The sequence below is a fragment of the Drosophila persimilis genome, unplaced genomic scaffold (genome assembly GCF_003286085.1).
Source record: "Drosophila persimilis strain 14011-0111.01,24,50 unplaced genomic scaffold, DperRS2 tig00000124-arrow-pilon, whole genome shotgun sequence".
NCBI classification, from domain to species: domain Eukaryota; kingdom Metazoa; phylum Arthropoda; class Insecta; order Diptera; family Drosophilidae; genus Drosophila; species Drosophila persimilis.
The window spans coordinates 9102872-9129671 of NW_020825294.1; the positions used below are offsets into that span (position 1 = coordinate 9102872).

At 44.2% G+C, this 26800-nt stretch overlaps 7 protein-coding genes and 2 long non-coding RNA genes across 11 annotated transcripts; 4 read left to right on the forward strand and 5 right to left on the reverse strand.

Moving 5' to 3' along the window:
- Positions 1-403: 403 nt before the first annotated feature.
- Positions 404-2584, forward strand: LOC6596636 (mucin-2). Its single transcript, XM_002021608.2, has 2 exons — positions 404-1425; positions 1508-2584. Exons 1-2 carry the CDS (start codon positions 654-656, stop codon positions 2224-2226), a joined length of 1491 nt encoding a protein of 496 aa, XP_002021644.1. The 5' UTR covers positions 404-653; the 3' UTR covers positions 2227-2584.
- Positions 2585-5718: 3134 nt separating this feature from the next.
- LOC6596637 (circumsporozoite protein) lies at positions 5719-6099 on the forward strand. The gene has a single exon (XM_002021609.2). The coding sequence runs from the start codon at positions 5719-5721 to the stop codon at positions 5965-5967; it is 249 nt and encodes an 82-aa protein (XP_002021645.1). The 3' UTR covers positions 5968-6099.
- Positions 6100-6973: 874 nt separating this feature from the next.
- On the reverse strand, positions 6974-9027 carry LOC113565501. 3 transcript variants are annotated; one of them, XR_003408627.1, is made up of 5 exons: positions 8947-9027; positions 8206-8885; positions 7788-8036; positions 7285-7720; positions 6974-7226 (listed from the first exon to the last, which is right to left on the reverse strand). It is a non-coding gene; the product is annotated as an uncharacterized LOC113565501 (long non-coding RNA). The 3 variants fall into 3 exon arrangements; XR_003408625.1 differs by having other exon boundaries at positions 7285-7723; XR_003408626.1 differs by having other exon boundaries at positions 7285-7732.
- Positions 9028-9247: 220 nt separating this feature from the next.
- On the forward strand, positions 9248-10132 carry LOC113565537. The gene is made up of 2 exons (XR_003408657.1): positions 9248-9728; positions 9788-10132. It is a non-coding gene; the product is annotated as an uncharacterized LOC113565537 (long non-coding RNA).
- Positions 10133-11334: 1202 nt separating this feature from the next.
- Positions 11335-11694, forward strand: LOC6596639 (glycine-rich protein DOT1). Its single transcript, XM_002021611.2, has one exon. It carries the CDS (start codon positions 11335-11337, stop codon positions 11602-11604), a length of 270 nt encoding a protein of 89 aa, XP_002021647.1. The 3' UTR covers positions 11605-11694.
- A 740-nt stretch (positions 11695-12434) lies between these two features.
- LOC6596640 (WW domain-containing protein C660.06) lies at positions 12435-13741 on the reverse strand. The gene is made up of 2 exons (XM_002021612.2): positions 13363-13741; positions 12435-12445 (listed from the first exon to the last, which is right to left on the reverse strand). Exons 1-2 carry the CDS (start codon positions 13739-13741, stop codon positions 12435-12437), a joined length of 390 nt encoding a protein of 129 aa, XP_002021648.2.
- A 2412-nt stretch (positions 13742-16153) lies between these two features.
- On the reverse strand, positions 16154-16855 carry LOC113565493 (glycine-rich cell wall structural protein 1.0-like). Its single transcript, XM_026987678.1, has one exon. The coding sequence runs from the start codon at positions 16752-16754 to the stop codon at positions 16239-16241; it is 516 nt and encodes a 171-aa protein (XP_026843479.1). The 5' UTR covers positions 16755-16855; the 3' UTR covers positions 16154-16238.
- Positions 16856-19691: 2836 nt separating this feature from the next.
- Positions 19692-20368, reverse strand: LOC6596641 (glycine-rich cell wall structural protein 2). The gene has a single exon (XM_002021613.2). It carries the CDS (start codon positions 20184-20186, stop codon positions 19770-19772), a length of 417 nt encoding a protein of 138 aa, XP_002021649.1. The 5' UTR covers positions 20187-20368; the 3' UTR covers positions 19692-19769.
- A 2785-nt stretch (positions 20369-23153) lies between these two features.
- On the reverse strand, positions 23154-25327 carry LOC6596642 (glycine-rich cell wall structural protein). The gene is made up of 2 exons (XM_002021614.2): positions 24265-25327; positions 23154-23167 (listed from the first exon to the last, which is right to left on the reverse strand). The coding sequence occupies exons 1-2, from the start codon at positions 25289-25291 to the stop codon at positions 23154-23156; spliced, it is 1041 nt and encodes a 346-aa protein (XP_002021650.2). The 5' UTR covers positions 25292-25327.
- Between the last annotated feature and the right edge of the window lie 1473 nt (positions 25328-26800).

The window sequence follows — 26800 nt, forward strand, 5'->3', positions numbered from 1 at the left end:
GGCATACCAGAAAGCCGGTTTGGCGCTCCGCGAAATACAGAAACGGCACTGTCGCCGACACCGATCAATACGCGGATCAGAGGTGAGCACAGAGCACAGGTGATCGCGTTGAAAGTGAAATTGCACTGGAGAGGGGGAAGTGGCATTTAAAAGATGTTTCTGGGCCAAGTGCGCCGAGCCTTACCTCACTCACCAGCACTCCACGTCAAGTTCGGGCCGCGTCAAAACAGCCGCCGCCGCGGATGAAAAACAGTTGCGAACGCAGCTGAGAAACCAAATACCCAGAGCGAAGACAGGGCCGCTCCGTGCCGGGAACAGTTTTCAAATGGGTGCTTTCGCTCGCCGCCTTATAAGCTGCGGCCGAAGCTGCAAGCGGTTTAGTTCCTCGCCGCAAACAACACTAGTCACAACACTAGTCGTGTGGAGCGGAAGCCAGTGGCCCCAGGTGAACCAGTTCCGAGCTAGAGATATACAGAGAGACAAAGAGACAAAGAGACAGAGAGAGAGCTTTTCGAGACAGGAGCAAGTTTTGGCCAAGCGACAAAGGCCAACGGGGCCCCAAGTGAACGGTTCGACGAGTTCATAGACGCGATTCATTGCCAGCCAACAGTCGCCTCGCATTCCGGACATTCAGTAAATCGATCGAGTCGAAAATGTCGCGCATGCCGCTCGTTGCCATACTGCTGCTGATAGCGGCCGCGCAGGCAGCCCCAGCAAAAGAGTCCAAATCTGATGGAAAAGCAACTCCATCCGCTCCTCCGCCCAAAGAAGAGGAGGAGTCCTCCTCGCTGTCACCCATTGAGTCTGGAACCTTTACGATGGATATTGACACGGAACTCATCCTAACCACCGATTCGCGGGGAGAGATATTCTCGCAGGGCACCGACAGTCCGTTCGGCACTACGGAGGAACCATTGCCCGATTCCGTTGTCCTGCAACTAGAGTTAGAGCGAGCCCAGACCGCCCAGCCAGAGCTGCGCGAGACGCAGACCACCGAAATTAACGGGACAACAGAAAAGCCCAGGAGCACGGAAACCAATATACAGATTAATGGCACCACACTAGGGACGAGGTTCAATGCTACCACAGAACCGCCCAAGGGCAAGTACACCAGTAGCTTCTTCCAAAGCAGGCCACCAGCCATTGGAACCGCAAATTTGGTGGACGAAAGCGTGGCCCTCAATAGCGAAGAAGATAGTTTCGAGAACAGGGGAGCTACAATGCCGCCACTCCTACAACTGATTGAAGCTGAAGGCCAGCTGGTGGCGACGCCCAGAATGCTTCCAGAAATGGAAGAATCCCGAACCGAGGCCGGTCTCTTTTGGCTGGCCAACACCGAAGCAGTCGCAATCGAGCAAACCACACTGGTTCCGGAACAAGAAGCCAAGGAATCCACCACTGGGGCTACTACGCAGGAGACAACAGGTAAGTGATGTGTTCCCAACGAGAATATCTCTTAGGTTTAAACGACTAAAGTAACTTATTTATCTTCCCTGCTCGACAACAGAACTGAGTTCCACGCCGCATTCTACATTCACCCAGCCCCCGGTCGAAACCACCACCGAGACTATCGAAACCACTACGACTGCTCCTATAATTACCACCGAGACTATCGAGACAACGACGAATGCTCCTAGAACTACCCCCGAGACTATCGAGACAACGACGAATGCTCCTAGAACTATCACCGAGACTATCGAGACAACGACGAATGCTCCTAGAACTACTACCGAAACAATCCCAACCACTACGAATGCTCCTAGAACTACCACCGAAACAATCAAAACCCCTACGAATGCTCCTACAACTACTACCGAGACTATCGAATCCACCACCGGGACTATCGAAACCATCACCGAGATTATCGAAACCACTACGAATGCGCCTGGAACTACCACAAGCCCTGCACCTGTACTCCTAACCACCAGACAAGCAGTAGTTTTAGGTTCTCAGCCAGAGACTACTGCCAAAAATGTCGTGGAGACCACCACAAGCCTCCCGACCACAACTCAGAGACAAACATCGCCAGAGACCACGACCACAATCCGGAACACCATCTGGACTACTATCCCGACCACACACGGTCCGAGCACCAATGATGTAGCCTCGACTCCCGAGCCGCGTGCCATTCAGACGCGTGCCCCGCGCGTCGAGCGCATCTTCAACTCCGACGGCGTGGAGGTGCTCTACGGGTACTCTTCGGTGGTGCGGACGAATCGGTCTTGAAGCTCTACAACCAAAAATGTGGCCTTGTCAAGGCCAGCTAGCCATAACGGGGAGGAGAAGAATGAGCGATTGATACCCGGTTGCTCTTAGACAGTTTTCATATTCTAAACGAGTTAAATATTAAAATATTTAAATATCATTCAGCTGACCGAAGCACAGTGTGATAAACCAAAAAACTAAACGAATCGGCATGAAATTAAATGATACATAATACAGATACGAATGAATCCGCGTCGTGGAATGCGAATACAGATACAAAATATTGTGCAAAAATGCGTACGGTCCGCCAAGTGGGGAAAGAGAGAAATGCTGAAGATAAACGATTTTATAAATTATAAATAAAACATGAATAGCAATATTCCATTCGTGTTTGCGTTGGATATTGAACAAAGAAAAAATTTAGTCTGTGTTTTACACATTGTTGATCCACCAGTCTGCTTCAGCCTTATATCGCCGTATGACATAATATTGAATCAACGAAATCTGTTTGGGCATCGATGCACTACACTGAGAGTAGATGGCATGGATTTGAGGCTAGTACACAAAAAGAGGTGCGGCATTTACCTACGTGGTGTAAATCCCTATATTTCCGATTTTCTATTTTTAATTTGGGTTGTCAACAATTGTGAAGAAAGGTGTTTGCTGAGAACAGCTCAGATCTGTTTCTCTTATACGCTTGGCTCTCTTAGATCGCCATCTATGGTATATGAATCATTTTGCAGATCGTTGAGGCAGCGCACCCAAGAAACCCAAAACAATGTGCGGGCACCGCCAGCAAACGGCAACCCACCAGCTGAATGCTGCCCACCTGCGTTCGGAAACCGGCAATCGTCTCAAAAGTCGTCATACATTTTTGTGCTTTATGTTCCGGCATGGACCCGGACGGACGGGCGAACACGTGGACCAGCTATGCCAACTGGTCGGTTCCATTCGATCGGTCTGAGTCTGGTCCGGCGGCCATAGCTTTGCAGATTATTCATTCATCGATTCGGCGAATTATCAAACTGTGTAGGGCTCTTGGGGATTTAGCAATGACTCTCACGTTCGCTGTGGTCTATGGGCTGGCTCTGCGCTGCTCCCGTTCAGACTTGAAAGTATTCGACAATAAAATAAACACAACGCGCTAATTTCCATTTGAACTTGAGCAGGCGTTAAACTGCATGTTGAATACGAGTATACTCATGCATACACACATGTATTGAATGAATGTGAATTGAAGGTTTTGGCAATTCGGGTTTTTTTTTTGGGTATAGCCAGGCAACTAAGCTGGGACTGGGCATTGGAATGTGCACTAGCCGACGATTAGTCACTATTAGGGAGAGATGTGGTACCAAGCCTCATAGGTACATATTGAAAAACAATTGGGAAAAATCACTGCAAATTGCTAAACAAATATATGGTCTTTCATTAAATGGTTTAGATTTCATTTTGATAAATCTTATTTTTTTGAATTTTATTTTGATTTGGGCAATCCTTTCAGCCATGTAATTGAAATTTTGAAATGATGAAATTTGGAACATAATTTTCACTCCCATAAGGCCATATGTAATGAAACACATGCTTCGAAAAACAAACTCAAAAGCAGTATTTGGAAGGTGACTACTTTTTGTAGTATAATCACATGTTTCGAATTCAATTCGAATGAACAGGCATTAATATTTAGTTATTATATATACATATATAATTGTTTAAACTTTTAATTGAAGAATATATTTCTGTATGTAGTACATCTGAGAGCAACGACATACTCTTAAGTAAAATTAGGTTGCCGCAATGCATACTTTATTTAATCCGAAATTTAAGGAAGCCTAAAACTATGCCCTGGAACGATATTAAAATAAAATAATCAACCTCAGCCTAAAGGTCTTTCAGCTCTGACTGTAACTAATTTAATTGAAACGCGAGATTTATCTTAATCTACAATTTTATAAGTAAAATAGATAATATATAAATGACAATCGCTTTCACATCTTTTATATTAATTATTTGCCAGATTGATATCACTCAAGCTGTTCAGCTGACTGAATAGAATATTGGACTTATGGACTTATTGGAATATGGACTTATGTCCATATGTATGTACATACATATATCTTAGAAAGTAGAACGAATGAACTACTATGGAATCTATTCAGCCGGCTGAACTTCAAGTTTCCAGTCCGCACACCATTTCACACGTTTATATGCCTAAACGAGGGGGAACGTTGTGAGTTGCTGCGGACACCGCAACTCTACAGTTATACCCGATACTTAGTCAGTATGGCTCTCCTCCGGCAGCGCCGCTAATATTAAACGACACGACATCGAGTGCGTGCGAGAGAGACAGAAAATCAGTCTGAGCGTGACGTCGGGCGCTGCGTAGCCACTGCAAATTGATTTGTTCCTTTTGGCTTTAAAAATGATCTGATCTGATCCAGATTCAGCAATCTAATAGATATGGTCATTATCTATGATTCTGCGTTTTTAGTTTTCTCAAATCTGCAATATTGTGGATGCAACAGATTTTCGTCCTTTGTGGGGGCGGATGGGGGTGGGGCGAAATTCTGAGATATACGTTTTATAGTGACATCTTAAAGGAGTGTGTGTACCAAATTTGGTTACTCTAGCCTTAATAGTCTCTGAGATTTGTGGTTGCCTCAGATTTTCGTCCTTTGCGGGGGCGGAAGGGGGTGTGGCGAAATTTGGACAGGAAACGGTCAAGGTCCGATATCACAGGAGTGTGGATACCAAATTTGGTTGCTCTGGCTTTTATAGGTTCTGAGATCCTTGAACTCATATTTTGCAATTGGCAAAACCGACCATGAAACCTGTGTGTTAGAGTGAGACAGAGCGAGAAAGAGTGAAATTGTTTTCGTGATTCTGGCTGTAATAATTATACGATCTGGTTCAGATTTTGCACTCTAGAAGATATAGTCATCTTCTACGATTCTGCGTTTTTAGTTTTATCGTATCGTCGAAATTGTGGATGCCACAGATTTTCGACCTTTGTGGGGGCGGAAGTGGGCGGGGCAAAGTTTTGAAATATTTTTGTAGCAGTGACATATCACAGAAGTCTGGATCCAAAACATCGTTGCTCTAGCTCTTATAGTCTTTGAGCATTAGGCGCTGAAGGGGACGGACAGACGGACAGACGGACAGACGGACGGACGGACGGACGGACAGACAGACAGGGCTCAATCGACTCGGCTATTGATGCTGATCAAGAATATATATACTTTATAGGGTCGGAAACGATTCCTTCTGGACGTTACACACATCCACTTTTACCACAAATCTAATATACCCCAATACTCATTTTGAGTATCGGGTATAAAAATGTGCTAAACGGAACCACTCACACATAGATTATAGCCCTGGAACTGATTAGTTTTAAATAAACAAATATAATCAACATATCTAGAAAACTAGTATAGCCCAGCCTTTCGCACACGCTGGCTGGTGCGAGTATATAAGGGACTGCGCTCCACTCAGAGAGCATCGCAAGCTCCAACCATGAAGTTCTTTGCTCTGTTCGCTTTCCTGCTCCTCGCTCTGGTCGCCGTGCAGGCTACCCCCGGCCGTGGAGGACCAGGTGGAGCACCAGGTGGTGGTGCTGGTGGCGCCGCCGGAGGCAGTGCCTCGGCCACTGCCAATGCCAATGCTCAGGCTTTGAGCTCAGGAAATGGACCAGCTTCTGCCACGGCCAATGCCAACGCTGCTGCCACTTCCCAGGGCGGTTCCGGCGGTAATCGTCGCGGTTAAATTGCTGAGAACCAACAAAGATCGACCAGGAACAGGCATGGATACGAAGCTACGGCGAAAAGTGGGCCCGTCCCGTGACGGGCCTCCACTGGCAAAGCATTATCGAGATAACATTTGAATAAAACATATTCTGCGGATAGAAAATTTGACTATTTGTTTGGCTTGGACTGTGTTTCAGATAAAACAATAGACTCTACATAGATCCGATGGGATTAGGTAACTTTACGAGAAGGAAACTTTAACCTGCTGAACGGTATTCGGTCAGCAAACCACTTTTTGTGTTAAATTTCTGGCTTTGATTTGTTCAACTAATTTGCATAATTAATATTTCGCTAAAGAAAACACGAATTACCTGCTAAAATCACCACCTGTTGTTTGATATTATTGGGGCCATTCGCTTAGGAAAGTTCCAAGAAGAAGAACGAACAAAAGTAACAAAATAATAGCGAAATTTTGCATTTTTGTATCACCAGCAAAATCTTTTTTCAGCAATCGTGCTGCTGATATCGGATTTTAAATTGCAGACTATATTCTTTTGAATGGAGAAAAATCTGAAGGAAAGTTGGTCAAGAGTCTAATTCCTTATAATAACATATTCTAAGACAATCCCAAGATCCCAAGAGACTACCAATGGAATACCCGACTTTACTGCTGGACGTGAAAAGGAATTACTTTCTGTCTCACAAAAAAATAATGATACCAACTTTTTAATATAATTAATCTTTTGCCGTTGTACACTGACCAACCGGTCATATCAAAGCAAAATATTTTGAAATGAATTCCAATAGGTTTTCGATATACGAGTACGCTAGTCAGACGCACTTTCTCTTCATTTGCCGCTCTACAATTTTGTAATGAATATTTTTAGTTTTTTTTTTTTTTTGGGTTCTTAAAAGCGTAACAGTCGTTTCAATATCACTATGGATTGTGTATTGTATTAATTCTACCATATTACGTATAATATTCACAATTAAATAATGTAATAAATGAAATTGAACATCTCCATCTATATTAGCAAGCAATAAGCGTTAAAGCCCAGTTCATAAAAAAACGGGTCTGGATTAAATTGTACGGATGCAGGAATTGTATAAAAGTGGCCGGGAATCTCTAAGAAATCATTGCAAGCTCCAACAATGAAGTTCATTGCCATTATGTTGCTGCTGTTGCTCCTGCGGCTGTGGGTGGTGCGGCTGTGGCTGCTGCTGTGGCTGTGGCTGGGACTGTGGCAAAGCCTGCTCCTGGGGTGGTTGAAAGTGCGCCTAAAAGTGCATTCACATGAGAATCTTTCACGAAAAAGGGACAAGTTTTTATACCAACCTGAGGCGCATACTCCTTTTTCATACCCTGGCACTGGCAAAGGCACAGGCACACGGGTATTCTAATTTGGAGACGCACAAAGGAAACGAAACATTTGCAATCCTTTCACACACTTTTATGCCTTTTAGGTATCTGCCGAGTGAAACATAGTAGTTGTAGGTGTAGAAGGAGCCGGAGCCATAAACGCGAAGCCCCCCATGTTCAATAAGTTCAATCTGGCTGGATCGGAACGATGCGCCAGTACTTCTTCCAGCGAGGACTGATCCAGGAAGACCATCAACATCTACAAGTGTCTTCTGTCCCTAGGCCTGGAACGTGGTCAACGCTTTGGATTCGGACCAAACTCCTACCATCAGTCCATCAGTCCATGCTGATGCTTCTTCCAATGAAAAACAAGCCACTTTTAGCTAGTGGCCAACGGAACATGAAGAGTGGCCTGCTAAAGAAACTGTTTTAGAAATGATCCGTCAAGACGTGTTGAATGACAGCCAGGTCATACTCACCGGCCACGTCGAGTGGGTTCAATAGGAAGAAGTTCCTTTCGAGATCGGTCAAGATGGATGTTAAGTTGGTCGTTAATCAGATTCCCGCGGCATAAGCCGCGGCAGTTGCCACTTTCGCCGCCGGCATTGCCAGTAGAGATGCAGTCCCTGCGGCATTTGCATCTCCTTTTCCGGCGAACATATTTCTTCCCGTTTTGCAGGACAGTACTTCTATTGAACCGTCGCTGTCTTGTCGCTGCTCTCCGCTTCCTACACGTGTGAGGAAAGGTTATTTACATTAGCACTCAAGTAACTATTTGTATTTGAATATTCTTATCTGGATTTTGGAATACCAATTGGATATTTGGACTGTGCCTGTACGGTGACAGAAGGACTTAAGGTCCTCTTTGGCATCCACTGGGAAAGCCTCGTCGCTTACCTTCTCGTGGTCGGACTGCATCCGCTACTCCTTCTGGAGGGCTCCTGCTGGACTAGGGCTTTGAGTGCGTCTTCTTGCTGATTTTAGTAAGGCAGCGGAGGCGGTTGTCCCGGTTGTTGAGGCAGACCTTCTGCTGGAGATCGGCTAGTCAAATAAATTGTGTGGTAGTCGCTGCCCGATCCTCCATTGGGGGCTTCAGACTGTGCTCCTGACGTCCACCAGAAAGAGACTAAAATCCAGATCGCAGTCTGTTGGTGGACTGAGACTGCTCGCATTTGCGCTTCATCATCTGATGTTGCTTGTCGTGGAGGGTCCTGCAGGCCCAACATATCGCTCTTCATCCTCTTCGCCATTCGATTGATGCCGCGCCACCATCCTGTGCACCTGATGATCGTGTATGGTATGGCCAGATTGCAAAGCATTGATCATTTTCCTGGCCTAGCACCAGGAAACACCAATTGATGATGATGATCTTCTTGAATCAGGGACACTGGGAAAAGACGTGGCGCAGTGTTTCGAGCCTTCCAGTTTGACCAAATTAAACATGGAGGTTGTGGCGAATGTGGCTCCAGCTTCCTGGCCACCCTTGAAATTGGTTCCTCGGGACGAGGAACAGAGCCGCGCCTCAGATGATCGAGTCACCTCCCCTCCTGGTTGGAGCTGACCACCTCGCCGGAAGTCTGGTGGAATAAATAAGGATATAAAATCGGAGGTAAAACTTTTGTGAATTAATTTTCTTACCGATTCCAACAATTTTCCTGACAAGTATCGAAGTGTTGAAAATAAACAGTGTTGTGAAGTTCTGTACTGTGTTGATCTAACAGCTGAAGCCTGGCAGCTTGTGGCTGTGTTACTGTGTTACACAAATCAAATGCTGCAGTGCAAATGGATACTTGAAGTCGCCTCAACACTACTTTATCTGTAACAGTTTCGGGAGAATTGTGAAACGAGTCAGTCACTATTAAAAATAGAAAAAAGTTGAAGCCGGTAACAAAATCTGTGCGGAATACAAAATAAACTTTAAATTTTAAATTAGTTTTCAGCCGTGAAGTGCCGAGAAAGAAAAAAACCCGACCAGCCGCTAAGAAGACCCCAAAACCGACAGGGCCGGCCAACGATGTTGAAGATTGTGTAATTTGTGTGGAGGCGATGAAAAATCCTTTCAAACTGACCTGCGGGCACTCCTTTTGTACGGAATGTCTCCGATGGGCGGTCAGGTTGAGAGCTGAAAATTAATTTGCAACCATTTCGGTGAGAGCTGAAAATGTAACTCGAAGCGTCTGTCCATTGTGCCGTGCTATATTTCGCACCGGTCCTCTGCTCCTCTCCGCTAAAAGGCAAACAAAACCAAAACACGACACCAAATACATACACAATACGCACTCTTAAGCGTCAAAACAGATATTCACCACACCCCGCCTCATTTTGACGTTGAGCAACACTTTTATATACACACTTTTTATATTCAACACTTCGTAGCTTCGAGAAAATTCTCAGAACTGGCAAGTAAATCGTTCGTTTTGGTAAGAAAATGAGCGGACAAAATAAAAAGGATGTTGTTTGAAAAAAGGTTTGATTTCAGCCGTGATCTACTAAAAAATATGGCGACTAATAAGAAGGACAAGCCAGCTGAAGCTGAGGAAGAAACTAAGACGGGCAGCGCTGAAGACTTTTGCTCGATTTGCTATGGTCCGAAAGTGGATCCCTTTGCATTGCCCTGCAAGCACACGTTCTGTAACACTTGCATAGAATTTCTGGTTGAACAGAGGTCTTACTATTTGGGTGAAATTATTCCTGATCCAGTCATGCGTTGTCCAGTGTGCCGCGAAAGGTTTCGCTCAAAAAAAGCTGTTGCCACTTCCCCCCAGCCATAGTTCTGAACACATATACTCACAAAAGCCAAATAAATTTTGATTAATAATTATAAGCAGAGTGGTGTTTTTGTAGTGCTTTCCTGGCTCCGGGAAATCATCCCTTACCTGCCCATAAAGACAGAAGGACTGTGGGGCCATTTCCATTCCAATTTGAAAGTGTCGGACTGGCCAGATATTTTTCAGATTTGATATCACCAAACCTTACATAGCCCCAAAATGTATCTCTGCAAAACCAACCCTTAATCTCCTTTGGATCCACTGAAATCGAAAGAAACAACATAAGTAGACCCTACCGCCTTTGGACAGACAAAGAGATGATATATAAATATATACATATACATCTGTACATGTTTTTCCACGGTACTCTGATAATCAAAAATGTATTCCCAATTAGTCAAAGATTCGTTTCTTTTCGCCTGTGAAAAGAACAAAGTAAAAGGTTTCATATACCAAATGGATCTACAATGCAAAAGTATTCCAGCCTTAGTATATCCATTAGGGACCTAAGACATCCGAATTCCAACTGATTTGCAATGAATTGATTGGATCGATATAAAAAAGATTTAATTTCAATGAAAACTCAGTTCCAACTCATCCAACATCGGGTTTCCGGGACCATGACATGGGCCGATATTCCAATTCCAATTTCTCCACACCAGGCCGGCCCTGGCCGCCGTTCAGGCAGCACCTGGTGGACCAGGTGGTCGAGGCGGCTTTGGACCAGGTGGTGGTGGCGGCTATGGACCTGGTGGTGGTGGCGGATATGGACCAGGCGGTGAAAGGAAACACTTTCTGTCTCACAAAGAAATAATGGTACCAATTTTTTAATATAATTTATCTTTTATCTATACACTGACCAACCGGTCATATCAAAGCAAAATATTTTTAAATGTTTCCAATAGGTTTTCAATGTACGAGTACGCTAGTCAGACGCACTTTCTCTTGACTTGCCGCAACCAACACAATTTTGTAAAGAATATTTTTAGTTTTTTTTTTTTTTTTTTGGGTTCTTAAAAGCATCACAGCCGTTTCAATATCACTATGGATTGTGTATTGTATTAATTCTCCCATATTACGTATAATATTCGCAATTAAATAATGTGATAAATGAATTCGAACATCTCCATCTATATTAGCAAGCAATAAGCGTTAAAGACCAGTTCATAAAAAAAACGGGTCTGGATTAAATTGTACGGATGCAGGAATTGTATAAAAGTGGCCGGGAATCTCTCAGAAATCATTGCAAGCTCCAACAATGAAGTTCTTTGCTCTGTGCGCTTTCCTGCTCCTCGCCCTGGCCGCCGTTCAGGCAGCACCTGGTGGCGGCTTTGGACCAGGTGGTCGTGGCGGCCTTGGACCAGGTGGTGGTGGCGGCTATGGACCAGGCGGTGGTGGCGGTGCCTCGTCCATTGCTAATGCCAATGCTCAGGCTTCGAGCTCGGGACGTGGACCTTCTTCTGCTATAGCCAATGCCAATGCTGAAGCTATTTCCCGGGGTGGTGGCGGCGGCGGTCACCGCGGTTAATTTTGTTGGTGGGCTCAAGGATCGACCTCAAACAAACCTGGATAATCAGCGAAGTCAAGTTGTCATCATTATCGAGAAAATATTTGAATAAAAAGCCCTATTTTCGGAAACGAAATAGAAATTCTCCAAATTACTTTACCCCAATTACTTTACCCAACAAGCCTTTACGTCAGCAGAAGTGGCAGATACGAGTATCTCCTAAAAATATGCTAGCTTCCGAGGTGGAGCCATCCAGTAAATCCACATATGTATACTTTCTTATTTGTATAATTTCTGCGGTAGCCAAGTCTCCGAAAGAAACCTGTTATTGGGGCCGCTTAATTTATGAAATTGATTTGATCATCTAATTTGCTTAATTAATATTTGCCCATCTGCTAAAACATAACACAGTTGGTTTGTTTGTATAACTGAAATCATCTTTATGGAGAGTAAAACAAGTTATCATGAAGTAACAATTTTAGAGGGGACAATAGTCACCGTCCTGTCTAATGCACTTATCTCAAAGACTATAAGAGCTGAGGAACCAGATTCTTGTGTGATCAAATGTTATCAAGTACCTCCTCAAATTTCAACATCTTTTACCATTCTGGAACACTACTTACGCATAATCATATAAAAAGAAAAGACAACACAGCTCAAAACAAAACAAAACAACTTCAGCTTGTATTTTTCTCAGTGTACCTACGTCAGAGCGACCCGGTCATAATCAAATCTGCCGAAAACAGAAAAAACACCAAAAGAGAAATGGAATAAAAATACATATTTACGATCTAGACAGCTTGGACATTAGTAATTCAAATTTGTACCGGTTGAAAAACGCAACAAATTGATTAGCTCTGCACTGAAAGAGATAATACTAGAGCTAGATCTGATAAAATAAATCCTCTTTACTAAGGTATTAATCTACAATTGAGTTGTAGTCCGGCAGTCCAATTATTTTCAAAGTAAAAGTAAAAGTAAAAGTAAAGAAACGCAAGTGTCTAGTAATAAGAGAAACAACCTTAAGTGTACCGAGGCTCTAAGAATCGGATCTTAAGACCCTTCTGATCCTTCCAATACTTTAAGAGCTACAACAAAATTTTAAAATCATTTCCTTAAAAGAGAAGAACGAAATTATTACCAAGATAAGGAGACCAGACCTAACTAATTTAAGAATTAGTAAGAAAGCTAATAATATATGTATATAGTAATCCGATCCATCCTGTTATATCGATCGGCACTGTTATAGGGACTCCGCTTTTTAACCTGGTCAATAATGAAGGTACGTCAATGCATATGTATACACTGTATGTGGGGGACCTTTACGAATCGTGCATGGTCATCCCGGATGAAGTTTGTTCGATGCTAGCCGCCGCCCGATTATCTACATATGTACTCGATGGATGTTTTTGTAGTTATATCGGATTGTATTATTTGAGATCCGCACATGGCATATTAGGGATACTCCCACTTATGCCTTTCAAACATGTATCTTACTGTATGGGTTGAAAGTAGTCACTGATTTGTGTGAAAATAACTCTAAAGGCGGTTCTTATTCAGTTTTTTTAAATATTTTAATTTTTGTATAAATATTAAAAAACTAAATCACTGAGAAAGTTGGGATCGTCTTCTTTGATTACTTGCCCACAGCGCTGGCCACGGCATTAGCGTTGGCACTGGCGCTGCCGCCACCGCGGGTATTGGCACTGGCATTGGCATTAGCGTTGGCGTTGGCATTGCCTCCTCCAAATCCATTTCCTTCGGCATTGGCGTTGGCACTGGCGCTGGCATCGGCATTGCCGCCTCCGAAGTTGCCTCCTGGGCCACCGAATCCTCCGGGACGGCCTCCGAAGTTGCCTCCTGGGCCACCAAATCCTCCGGGACCGCCTCCGAAGTTACCTCCAGGACCACCGAATCCTCCGGCTTCGCCAAATCCGCCTTGAGCACCAGGACGACCACCATGACCACCATGATGTCCGCCGTGGTTAGGTCCGCCGAATCCTGCTTGTCCGCCAGGGCCTCCGAATCCAGGTCCGCGCTGTCCGCCCTGACCTTCAGCCGCAGCGTTGGCATTGGCGTTGGCGTTGGAGCCGGCACCACCGAACTGTGGGGCAGCCGATGCCACGGCCAGAATGGCGAGAGCTACGAAGACCTTCATGATGCTTTGCTTGTCCGGAGTCAGTCAAGAAACTTAACTATCATTGCCGCAGGGCCCGGCTTTTATACCTATCCAGACGCTGACCAGACGCCAAACATTGAACCAGGCCAACGCTCGAGAACGAATTAGCACGCAAACAAAACTCAGAGCCAAAAACAACATACAAGAGCAGCGATCTAGGCATGGCCAGTCGAATGAGTAGTAGATATATTTTTGTATTTTGATCAGATGCAACAAGCCGAAGCACTAAGAGGAAAGTTTGCTAATGCTGGGGACCCACACGGGCCGCATTCGAGTGCCTTCCAAAGAAACCGGTTTACGTCTATCAATATTTAACAGCTTATTGATATTTGTGTTTCTTTTTCATTAAATCTTTTTTGGCACTGTCAGCATTTGGGACTAAATGGAAGAGAGTTAATGATCAGCGCTTTTACCTGGTACTTTACCAGGAAGTACACATGCATACCTATATACATATATATACTCATACGAAGTACATATGTATAATACCCTAACTGGAGTACAACCATTCCATAGTAACATTCGCTTGTGGGCTGTTCATTCAGTTGATCAAATGACTGATAGACAGTCTTATCATTGTGAAACGCACCTTTTACTCTTTAACATGATTCCCTTACAGTCTAGTTTCTCATGTTAATTTATATTCTGCTGAATGTTCTTTTGATCGCAGTAGAGAAGTTCCAATTTTAATTCTTCCTTGTTCTTCCATGAAACAAAAACCAAAATGAATTAATTCCACACAAAAAAGTATATAAATATTATCATATTTACGTTGCTGTAATTTACTGACTGCCGAACAGGCCCCTAGAAAATTAGCATAACTCTTAGGCAGAGACAGAAGTCTTCCGTTTGTTTTGAACACAACCTTCATTTCAAATGTAAATTAATACATACTCGTAGTGGTGCCGGATCGGAGTAATATAAGCGATAACACTATGCAGCAAAATCTAATCTATTTTATCTGTACTATTTGAATTAGCTAATACAGGAAACAAATTTTAATTCTATATTTTGTGTTATAAACTAAAATTAATATTAATAGTATAAATGGATTTATTTCACAAATATCTACTCTAAAAAGTACATCGTTCGCTTATCCAGGGCATAAATTTATAGCCATTTTATCTATTTTAATTTTGAGCCGCACAAAAAGTAAGTTTCATGATAGTTGTATTGCCTGTTGCACAGTGTAATAAGAACGGATGACGTGACCTGTGTCGGGTCACCAGATGAATATTTACAGGACATAAGATGCAGTGAAATTCGGGTGCTGGCAAGAAATGCCTACATTAGTGCATTTAAGTTACAGACAAATTACTAAGAGTATTAGTGTATTATCATTAGAGTATTTCAATCAGCGTACTAGAAAAAGGTTTCCAAAACAACAATCACGGTCCGGCCACAGACAATTTTTTTTTTTTTTTTTTGATTAATACTTGTATATAACTTTAAGTTAATAACAAAAAAAAAACAAAAAATACTATAAAGATAAATCCATTTTTGCTTGGATTGGAGTCTTATAAAGAGCTGCCAAAATGTATGTCGAACCAGCGAAAACATGTTATTTTTAAAAGCTCACATCTGAGCTGGTACTCATTCCAAATATATGTGAGCTTATGATCTATGTATACAATATATATTATATATTATTATTGTATATTATAAACGTCAGCGCCGAAATTGGTATCGGAGACGATGCTCGCCACATGCTATCTCTCTCTATTTAACTCTCTGTCTTTTGCTATCATTGTTCAAAAAAGATACAAATTGATTTGTTGGCTAATGCGTGCTCGGGGGATTTTGGTAGGACTGTGAACTCAGACCGCGAACTATCTATATTTTGCTCAAACTTTTTATGAGAGAGGGGAAAAACATAAAGGGGAAAAAACGAGAGGTACCAGGACCGCTAGTTATGTTCTAGAGTTAATTCTTTTACTTCGTTTATCCCCGTTCCACCCAATGATTTATTTTACCAGAATTTTAATATATTTTATCTGTTTCCATTATTGTGCCACTGTTTTGCTCACTTCTCACACCAACACCAGTCGTTATATCTCAATCCTCTCCGACCGGGGGCGCACACTGCACGCCGAAGATTGTGTGTGTGAGAGAGAGACAGAATGAATGAGCGCGTGGAAGGGGGAAGCTTATTCACTGAACATTTATTTTTCCATTCTGGCTCTTCTGGTTATTCTTTATGGATCGGTTTTTTCGGTTTTCGAGTATCTTTGAAATTGTAGCATTAAAAGCCAGAGTTGATATAGCAGTATCAGAGGTGGAATATACACAGATAATATGTATGCATAGTGTACTATATGTACTGTATCCTAGTTTTACATATTATGATCATGAACTTTATAGGGTCGTGGATCCGTTTAACTTTACGTGCTATTATTGAAATCAATACAATTTTGTACGTTATGTTTTATTCACAGTCATTTCTTAACAATTATTTCAAAATATCTTATGGAATGGTTTAACCCCGTCCGCCACCTGCGGCAGAGGCAGAGGATGATGCGGATGCAGAGCCGCCGCCGCCGCGACGACCGCCGCCTCCGGCAGCAGAAGCCGATGAAGAGGCTGAAGCTGAGCTGGAGCCACCACCACCGCCACCTCCGAAACCGCCGCCGGGACGACCTCCAAAGCCGCCGCCGCCGCCTCCGAATCCTGGACGTCCGCCGAAGCCGCCGCCTCCAAATCCGGGACCGCCTCCGTATGCTGGACCGCCTCCAAAGCCACCGCCTCCAAAGCCGGGGCCGCCTCCAAAGCCGGGGCCGCCTCCGAAACCGCCACCGGGACGACCGCCGAATCCGCCGCCTCCAAATCCGGGGCCGCCTCCAAAACCTCCAGGACGTCCGCCGAAACCGCCGCCTCCACCGAATCCTTGGGCCTGGGCGTTAGCGTTGGCGTTGGCGTTGGCATTGCCACCGCCGAACTGTGGCAAGGCCGAGGCCACAGCCACCAAAACGGAGAGCGCGATAAACAGTTTCATGACTACGCTTGTGTTCCCTCGAGAGAGCTTCGCAAACTTAGCTACTACCCCGCCGGGGATCGCTTTTTATACAGTCTCGAGGCAATAGATAGACCGGGAAAGTGCCCGGACGGCTAAGCCGTTCTCTCGGCTCGGTGATGTACCGTGAATCGCACTCCAGACTTCTGCTGAGCCAGAGATTCGGCCGGGCTACAGCGTCAACGCCAACAGCAACAACAATCGTAGAATCGATGGCCCAGCAAATTAACAATATTTATGGCTTGGCTCATTAGCAAGTTCGGGGCGTACGATGGTTGTACCCTACACAGTCTCGGGTGGCTCGATCTCGATCCCCCCACTGCAACCGGTTAGTATTTATCTCTTCGGATGCTCCATTCTCGATGCTGGAGAGCAAATCGAGAGCACGACGCTCGTGCATTTCCGACAGTATCGGATCTGTGGTTTGGGTACATATATTATTGTGGTTTGAGTATATTATTGTCACTATACTTGGATTTTGGACGACTAAATAGATAATCTTGCTTGTTTGAATAATATAGATACGGATGTGGTCTGGTCTTAATTTACACTACAATACATCTGATAGCAAATTGATAGCAGCACCGTCTAAAGTCTCGAACATCAAAACATCACAAAAACGTAACTAGAAAGAAAAAGAACTAGTTCACTGTAGCCATCTCTATCGAAGAAAATCTTAATTTCACCATTATGTCAGAAACAGCTAAATAAATGAGCCGGTCGCCATAATTTATGCTGAATTATTTCTTCGCAACATCTAATTTTGTTTGCCATGGTGCAACTTTTTGTACATTTATCTGCTTTGGATTTCCCTAAAACCCAATACAATTTGATAATGATATAACACTTTTATTTGGCCAAATTCAAAATGTTAATTATTCTAATTAATGCAAAAATAAAATTAAAAACCCACCACATTTTCGCTTTTATTTTTGTTTGTTCAATTTGGGATACAAAGTAAGCAATCTCGACATCAGTTAAATTTTAGATCGTATAATGAGTGTCAATATGTAGATTATATGTGTGGGCAATCTAAAATACAGGGGAGTCCCCAGTGCTCGGATACCTAAGAAGTAGGGCATTAGACAGCCTCATACTACTTCCGCACCTGCATCATCAAAGCCTACAAATGTATGTGCAACTATTTTTATTATTTCATCGACTTATATGCGTGAATTAACGGCAGTTTTATGCACTGTAGTTCCATTTCATTCAACATGATTGGAATCGAGTCTCATGGCAGAAACAACTAAATAATTTTTGTCTTCTCCTTTTACCCATCGACAACGAACTCTTGCTATCTCTTTTCGCCGAGAATACGCGCACAACAGTTGTTGTCCCCTTTTTTCACTTTCCGTTTAGAATGCGGTTTCCCTGCACACAAGCACACGACCCTGTGTTTTCACATAATTTCGTATAATTAGGCCTTGCAAATGTAACACAAAATCGAATAATCAAAAAAAACGAGGGGGAACGTTGTGAGTTGCTGCGTACACCGCAACTCTACAGTTATACCCGATACTAAGTCAGTATGGCTCTCCTCCGGCAGACGCCGCTAATATTAAACGACACGACAAAGAGTGCGTGCGAGAGAGACAGAAAATCAGTCTGAGCGTGACGTCGGGCGCTGCGTAGCCAATGCAAATTGATTTGTTCCTTTTGGCTACAAAAATTATCTGATCTGATCCAGATTCAGCAATCTGATAGATATGGTCGTTATCTATGATTCTGCGTTTTTAGTTTTCTCAAATCTGCAATATTGTGGATGCAACAGATTTTCGTCCTTTGTGTGGGCGGAAGGGGGTGGGGCGAAATTTTGAGATACACGTTTTATAGTGAGATCTAAGAGAAGTGCGGATTCCAAATTTGGTTACTCTAGCATTAATAGTCTCTGAGATTTGTGAATATCCCCAGATTTGCATCCTTTGCGGGGGCGGAAGGGGGTGTGGCGAAATTTTGAAACAAACTCGTCTCGGTCTGATATATTCGGAGTGTGGATACCAAATTTGGTTGCTCTAGCGTTTATAGTCTCTGAGATCTAGGCGCTAATGTTTTACTCTAAGGAAAGCCGCCTATGCTACGTGTGTGTTAGAGAGAGACAGGGCGAGAAAAAATGCGCGGGGCAAACTGGACTTGGTTTGGCTAAACATTACACGGCTTAATTACGCGGCTGAACTCACAGCCGCACAAAGTAACCGGGTCTCAGTAAACAAATATTACACGGCGCACTTATGAACATCATTTTGCGTACAATTACCCCTTTTATTTATTTTGCTCTTTTACTGAATGGCAAATGGCAGTCACGTGTGCACGTCAACAAATTACCATAAATTACTTCATTTGGCGATCAGCTGATTAGTATTTCGTTAGTGATGATAGTATCGTATCAGAAAGGCGCAAAAACGATCGAAACGCACCTGCGTGGAAAAGAAACTCCTATTTTTGCCAGTACTAAGTTTGTTTTGGTTAATCTTGCTGCTTAATTTTTGCCAATCCTAAATCCTAAAGGGCAATTGTGCTCAATTGTGGGCTCAAGTATCGGCACTTGCATTTTTTCAATCGACTCGCACGTAGCCTCATACCGTACCAATTCTTTTTCTGATGTCAATTTCTTTGCTACAAATGATACAGCAACTGTTTGTTTGGGCGAACAGGAGGCCGTCTTCGCATGCCTTTGTATTCCGGCACAACAGGTTGTGGTGCTGGCGGGAAAAATGCGCGCGCGTTTCATCTACAGGCGCCGGGTGGCCATTAACTGTAAAGTGCTTCATTACGTTCTTCTCCTGTGGTGTTTTGGTGTTTCATGTATGTAGATGTGTATGTGTTGCAGCAGCATTTGCAGGTTGACAAATTTGTGCTACGACAAAGGGTAAATGACCGTTCATGAACTACGTGATGGAGAGACAATGACACTAAAAATTCGGTTTTTGGATTTTATATTTTCAGACTTTCTTCACACATTAACCCTATCTTAAGTATAAACCACAGACATCCGGTCTAGCCATAGAAGCCACCGCCGCCTGATGCTGAGGCAGATGAGGAGGCCGAGGATGAAGCGGCACCGCCGCCTGCCGCTGAAGCGCTAGAGGAAGCCGATGCCGAGGCAGCACCACCTCCACCACCGCCGCCGCCGCCGCCATGACGACGACGACCACCACCGCCTCCAAAGCCGCCATACGGGCTCCCGCCGAATCCGCCATATCCAGGCCCACCTCCAAAGCCGCCATAGCCCGGACCACCTCCGAAACCGCCTCCAAAGCCAGGACCTCCTCCAAATCCTGGTCTTCCATAGCCGCCGCCTCCGAATCCAGGTCCGCCAAAGCCAGGTCCGCCAAAGCCTGGGCCACCAAAGCCGAATTGAGGAAGGGCCGATGCCACGGTGACCAAAACTGCCAACACAATCAGAATCTTCATATTTGGATTTCTGCCTGTATGTATATGCGCTGAGCCGTCAAGAGATGAACTGACGGTCTCTCACCAGAGCCCCAAAAGTATTTATACTGCGTGTATTATCCGAAACGCTGGTCGGCTACGGCCGACGCTTGTGATAAATGGGTGGTTCCAACCGTCCCAGCTCGGCCGTCCAACAGATCACTTACCGGTTTTCTTTTCATTTCATTTCATTTGCTTTTATATCTAATTATCAGTGGCGATGGCGGCGTCAAAAGCGCCGGGTGAATCCCCAAACCCGTTACGATACAAACATGCATAATTATGGAGCACAGCGCAGCATACTCGCACTCGTTTACCCTAGGTATGAGTCGTCGTCGAGTGTCTGCAATAGAAGAAGAGCTGTTGTTTACTGATTCGAATGATGCTCGAGGGCTTCCTGATCTGCGTTATTCCCCACTGGACTCAAGTGGCTGGGGAGCTGTCCAATTTTGTAAGGCCGATCATCTGACAAGTTCATCTTGAAGAGTTTATTCCCCTGCTTTGTTTTGTTTAGACGAAAGCGGTTTTGATGGCGTTGTTTCCAAAATGTGTGCTCGTGGCTTGGAGACTCATAAAGGTGTGGACAGCCCCGATAAAATACTGGTGCTCTCCTAACTTGATTTCGTTCGCCATTTCTCCCAGCTTTATTTATTCAATCTTTCTTCACAATTGGCTGATCAGTTTACCACAGAGAGTGGTCGGATCCGATCGAGCACATCCTGAGGGAATGGTGGTCACCAGATAATATAAAATCTAATCTCTGTTTTGTAAATGCTAGCTTTAAGTAAAAACTTGTATTCTATAGAAAACACTTTGAGTTGAATTGAAATGCTCTTCGCCGAGCAATAGTGAAAAAAGGAAACTCTCACGATTCCCTAAAATTGTACAGAAAAACCGAAAATGCTAATTATTATATACTATATTTGTATAGTTCTCTCATTTTGAAGTGAAGTGTTCATGACCATGGGGAAATTCTCGCAGTCTTCGTTATTTTAAGTTGACGAACTTTGAGCAGAATCAAATGTTTGATCGGATCATTATCGAGCAAAAAATCACACAACCTAATGATAACGCACACGACTGAGAGTTGAGAATCCCCCATTTTTTTCGTTCTTAGAGATATGAGTTATTCAAGTATACAATACTAAAGAATCCCATGCGAAGCGAACAAACAACAATAACTTGTGGCGAAATGTTTAATGCGAGACTGTTAATAACGTAAACATCAAAGAAGACATTCATTATACAGATGTATATACACAGAACAACAATATATCTGGCGAAACCAGTTCCAGTTTCGTCATTGCGAACCTTGCTAATTATTCGTACTCCTCCCCTCGATCCCATCGAAAGCGTGTGGGGGACTATTAGCGACTCAGCGCAGGGGTTTTTCAGCCAAAAGTTGCGAAAACTCAATTAGAAAAGCGTAAGAATTCGGGGACTATTGAATTTTAGATGGATCCACTCACCGAGTGAAAGTAATTTTCGGAAGACACTCAAATCAATACTGAACTAATGAAATATTGGAAGCTGGGATAGCTACCCGATAATGATAATGATTTGATTTAGCTTTGCTTTGTTTATTTGTTTATGCAAAAAGTCCACCACATAATCAGTTAATGAAACCGGTCGGGCCTCAGATAGTTTGTCTAATCGGTTTGATGCCAAATTAATGTTGAGGCTTGTCGCGTATTTATATAAGTCTGGGACCGGGGAATTATGTAATTATTTTAATGGTTGATTTATACGCATTGAATTATTAATGGTTATCAAATGGCGTAGCATTAGAATGCGTTCAAATGAAATGAATACAATTATAATTAGCCGTCTAAGCTGCCAGCTCAAACAAAAGAGTTCTCAATTGAAACGCACTTCAGTGTTTAAATAATAAACTCGTACTCGTATAAATATTTGTTTGTTGAAATCACCAAAAGTGAAATAATTTGCAGTTGACGAAAACATGAATATTAGCCGGTGGACTGGGCCTTCGCACTGTTGCCAATGACAACATAAAATAATATTAAAATGCCAACTAATGAACGTCATGTTAATTATGTAAACGCACATTCACGGGCGCAATCACGGCGGGGACCCGGACGAACTTTGTATAAATATCGCATGTTAGCCGGCCGCTCGTATTGTTATTGGCCTTTTCCATGGCTTTGCAGCCCTCTCGCAGATCCGAAAATTGAATTACGAGACCCGCGTTTGCAGTGCAAACTTTTCAATTACGAGGCCCCGGGCTAATGAACAAAGCGAACCCATTTTGCGACCAGCAACGATATCGATGCGAAACATTGCGAGTATGGTATGTCGTATGCGATATGCAATCTGAATTATTTAATTTTAATTAAAGTTTCTGCGCATAATGTATTGCCTACTTTCAGCCCGTTTGGGCTCCCCTGATGGAATGCTATGGCGGGGCCGGCATATTTTGAGGCGCCACCTGAGATGAGCTCAGAGCCCTGGAATATTCAAAAATACGAGTACGAATTCGAGTATACTCGTATGCACATTGACAAACATTTTACATTTATTTTATTGCCCAACATAAATTGCAGTGAACAAAAGAGCCCTACAATATGGCTCTACAAAGTTCGACAAAGGCGAATGGGGCTCCCGACCACCGGCCCACAACTGTTGCAATCGTACGGACCGAAAGCGACTCTGTGGCAAGCCGCCAGCAGACGACGGCCCGTCCCAGACCCTCTTCCTCTTGAATATTGCAAAACTGCACCACAGGGGTTCATCGTCCTTGTGCAAATTGGTCTCGGGGTTTATTGCATGGTCCAGACTCCCGACTATCACAGAGGCCACGGGCGCGGACGAGGGCCAAAGTACCAAAGAACCAAGGAACCAAGCCAGATGCTGCTCCTGCAACTGTTTCCGCTGGCAATAAAACTGCACTTTGAGGCGGAGGCCAAGGAGTTTGCTTAAGATTTCAATTTTCTATCTCCTTCGCCCTATGGAGAATGGTGTGCAACAATTTGCAATAGTAAAACTATACTTAATGATAAATGTTTGCGAGGGACACATAAAGCTCAAGCAGAGAGGAGTCTGTCCGGGCCATTTAAAAGATTTATATGGCCATGAGTGGCATCAAAGTCTTCGGTTCTCGTATGCATCTGCCGCTTCCTAATAGGCCATTAATTCTGATGAAAACTTCCCAAGCCTTCCGATTCACAACCGACGGAGTGAGGAAAGTTCTCCGCCTCTGATTCCCCCTTAGAATTCTTCCCCATAGTTGACAGCTGACAGAGGGGAAATGTGTTCAATCGTGACTGCCACCGCGAGACTTTTGGGACGTGATTTCCCCTATTAACAGTTTTCACCCGGATTTCCATCCAACTTTTAATGTGTGCTGCTCAGAAGTCGCACAAACTTATGAAAGATTGCAAACCACTACTTTTTGACAGGCAGGGAAACTCTGCAATGATAAAGTGGTCCTTCCTTCCCGTGAAATGAAAGAGCAAGTGTCTTCATGTCAAGCAGCGACTCTGCTCAGGTTTTTGCCAACTGGAACCAAGCACTCGGTTTATCCTTCGCTCTGAGACCACGCTCTCAGTAAATACGAATTGAAAGGGTAATGGAATACTCTACTGCTTAGTTTCGGTATTTGCCTATTGATTGCTTTTGTACTTGTACTATAATTTCTGCTCAATGACTACAGACACGCTTTATTTCTTTGAATCTCCGACGTATATGTAATGTTCTCAGATTACACATTCCGAAACTGACTAAGTTTTGAGACCGTTTTTATTTGAATTGATAGCACAGACCGAATACGCCCTAACACAATAGTACACATGTTTTTCCTTATTGAAACCGCTTTCAACACCTTTATTCAACACTTCTTTAACACTTTTGAAATTAGGGCAAATTGAGTAGGCAGCTACGGCTAATTAGCCGTGGTAGCCGCCACCACTGCCGGCAGATGCTGTGGCCGAGGCTGCTGAAGAGGCGCTTGAGTGAGCTCCTCCTCCATAGCCTCCATGCTTGCCTCCAGCGCCACCGAGGCCGCCATGGCCGCCATGGCCTCCACCTCCGTATCCGCCTCCACCTCCGCCGCCGTATCCGCCTCCTTTTCCAACACCATTCCCTCCAGTAAAGCCTCCAGCGAAGGGGCCACCAAGACCGGCGCCATGACTGTGACCTCCGCCGATCCCTGGTCCATGTCCAATTCCGATTCCGCCACCTCCAAAACCTATGTCTCCTCCAAAATGACCACCTCCGAAGCCACCGCCGGGTTTGCCTGATCCGTGTCCTCCAAGCAGTCCACCACCGGATCCAGCAGAGGCAGAGCCTGAACTGCCGCCGGCTCCAAAGCCTCCTCCGCTCGATCCTCCACCTGCGCCACCAGATCCATGTCCGCCACTGCCTCCAAGTCCACCTCCTAGTCCGTGACCTCCTCCGCCACCATTAAATCCGCCGGAACCACCGAGGTCTCCTCCAAAATTACCACCTCCGAAGCCACCGCCGGGCTTTCCAGATCCGTGTCCTCCAAACAGTCCACCACCTGATCCAGCAGAGGCAGAGCCGGAACTACCGCCGGCTCCAAAGCCTCCTCCGATCGATCCTCCTCCTGCGCCACCAGATCCATGGCCGCCACTTCCTCCAAGTCCACCTCCTAGTCCCTGACCTCCTCCGCCTCCAATAAATCCGCCTCCGCCTCCGGCCCCATGTGCACCTCCGGATCCATGAGCACCGCCACCTCCAATTAATCCTTCTCCACCGCTGCTTCCATGAGCACCTGAGGATGCGCCAGATCCTCCAAATCCACCCCCTCCGGTCTCGCCTCCGCCATGCTGAGCGCCACTTCCAAACGGACCTCCTTGGCCGCCACCGCCAAATCCTGGGCCAGAAAGTCCACCGTCAAAGCCACCGCCAGATCCAAGTCCTGGTCCAGGCCCGCCTCCAAATTTGCCGCCACCATCGCCGCCCGCTATAGATCCAGCCGAGGCAGATGCCGATGCCGAAGACGACGCATGACCGCCACCACCGCCACCGCCGCCGCCGCCGCCGTAGCCACCGCCGTACCCGGCCGAGGCCAGAGCCACGCAAACACTCAACACTATAAACAGTCTCATCGGAACCTTTGCCTCCAACTAACTAACGACGTCCCACGGAAAGGTATGGGCTTTTATTAGATTCCACATAGCAAAAAAGTACAAATAATAACGAAATAAACACAAATCTCACAGAGCGCGAAAAAAGAACAGCACATACTCGTATGCACATATACATATACTCGTATGTACGAGTATGCGGAGTCCCAGTCACGTTCCGAACACAGAGATCCTAGGGTCAGGCCAACAAAAGCTGAAATAATTAACTCTCGGAGAGAACAATAACGAGTTCCAATACACAGACATTTATCATCATTTGAATAATGTCGATTGTCTAGAAATACTAGAAATTGCACTAAAGAGCATCGAATCCCGTTCAATGTTCTGACTGCGGGATGCCACGATCAGCCATCGAATTTTGGCGATTGTAGGCCACCTGATCGATGATATTTTATATTCGCAAACCCTAAGGAGACTGAATCTTTCGATACCGAATTAGTCACCTAAGTACACATTAGGCTTTGCCTTCAACTATTGGGGTCTTAATCAAAAAAAGAGTATACAAGCCACATTGTGTACATCTAATTGTGGACTCCAGTTATATTCTACATATAAACCAATTTCATCGCCACTTGCTTAGGAAATACCTAGCTGTACTGACTCTTGGCTCGACTAAGATTAGATTGATTTGTATTTAAATGATATGCGGAGGTGTTCGATGGTTACGACAATGACCCTAAAGGTCTACGTCATTCAATCTGTATAGATTAAAATACAATCGTATTACAATCATCAGTCATGTAACAAAAATACATATGCCTAATAAACAGATTCAAGATTACAAAAGCGAAATTTTTATTATACAAGTTAGTATGGACGGTACTCAGACGATCTCGCCAAAGGCTTCCAAACAATTTTGCAATAATTCCTAAGGGCGGTATGGATAATCCGTTGAATTTGGCTTCACAGACGATTTCAACAATTACATATACATATACAACAATTACAGTCCTCACTAAGAAGGAAAGCTTTTTCTAGTCGAAGCTGTAAGGAGGAACGTCTTCCAATTTTATTTAAAAAATATAGAACAAAATCTACAGGTAAAAAACAAGCTTTTTGGAATGCAATTCTCAAATTAAATCATGAAGATTCTGGACAAATTCTTTGTTTTGATATAACAGCAAGCACAGGTCGATGTAACGGCACGTGTTTATAATTAGATCGAAAATTTGAATAAGATTTGCTATATTTTTCCTGACGCCATTACGTCTATGAGCTTGTACTAAAATGCTAACGGAAACTTGGAAAAATCTGGACCTTTCAACAAAATACAACGCGGGCTAAAAAATGTGGAAACGCTCTTTAACCGTTCTAAATGTGAGGACTGCTTGGAGTTTTTTTAAGCGAAACTGAAAGAAAATGATGCAAGAGTGTACGACCTGTCCTATTACTGTATCGTCCACTGTTCCATTGCTTAGGAAACGGTAGGGATCGAGGATCAAAGGGGACAAGATGAAGAACTCGATGTCT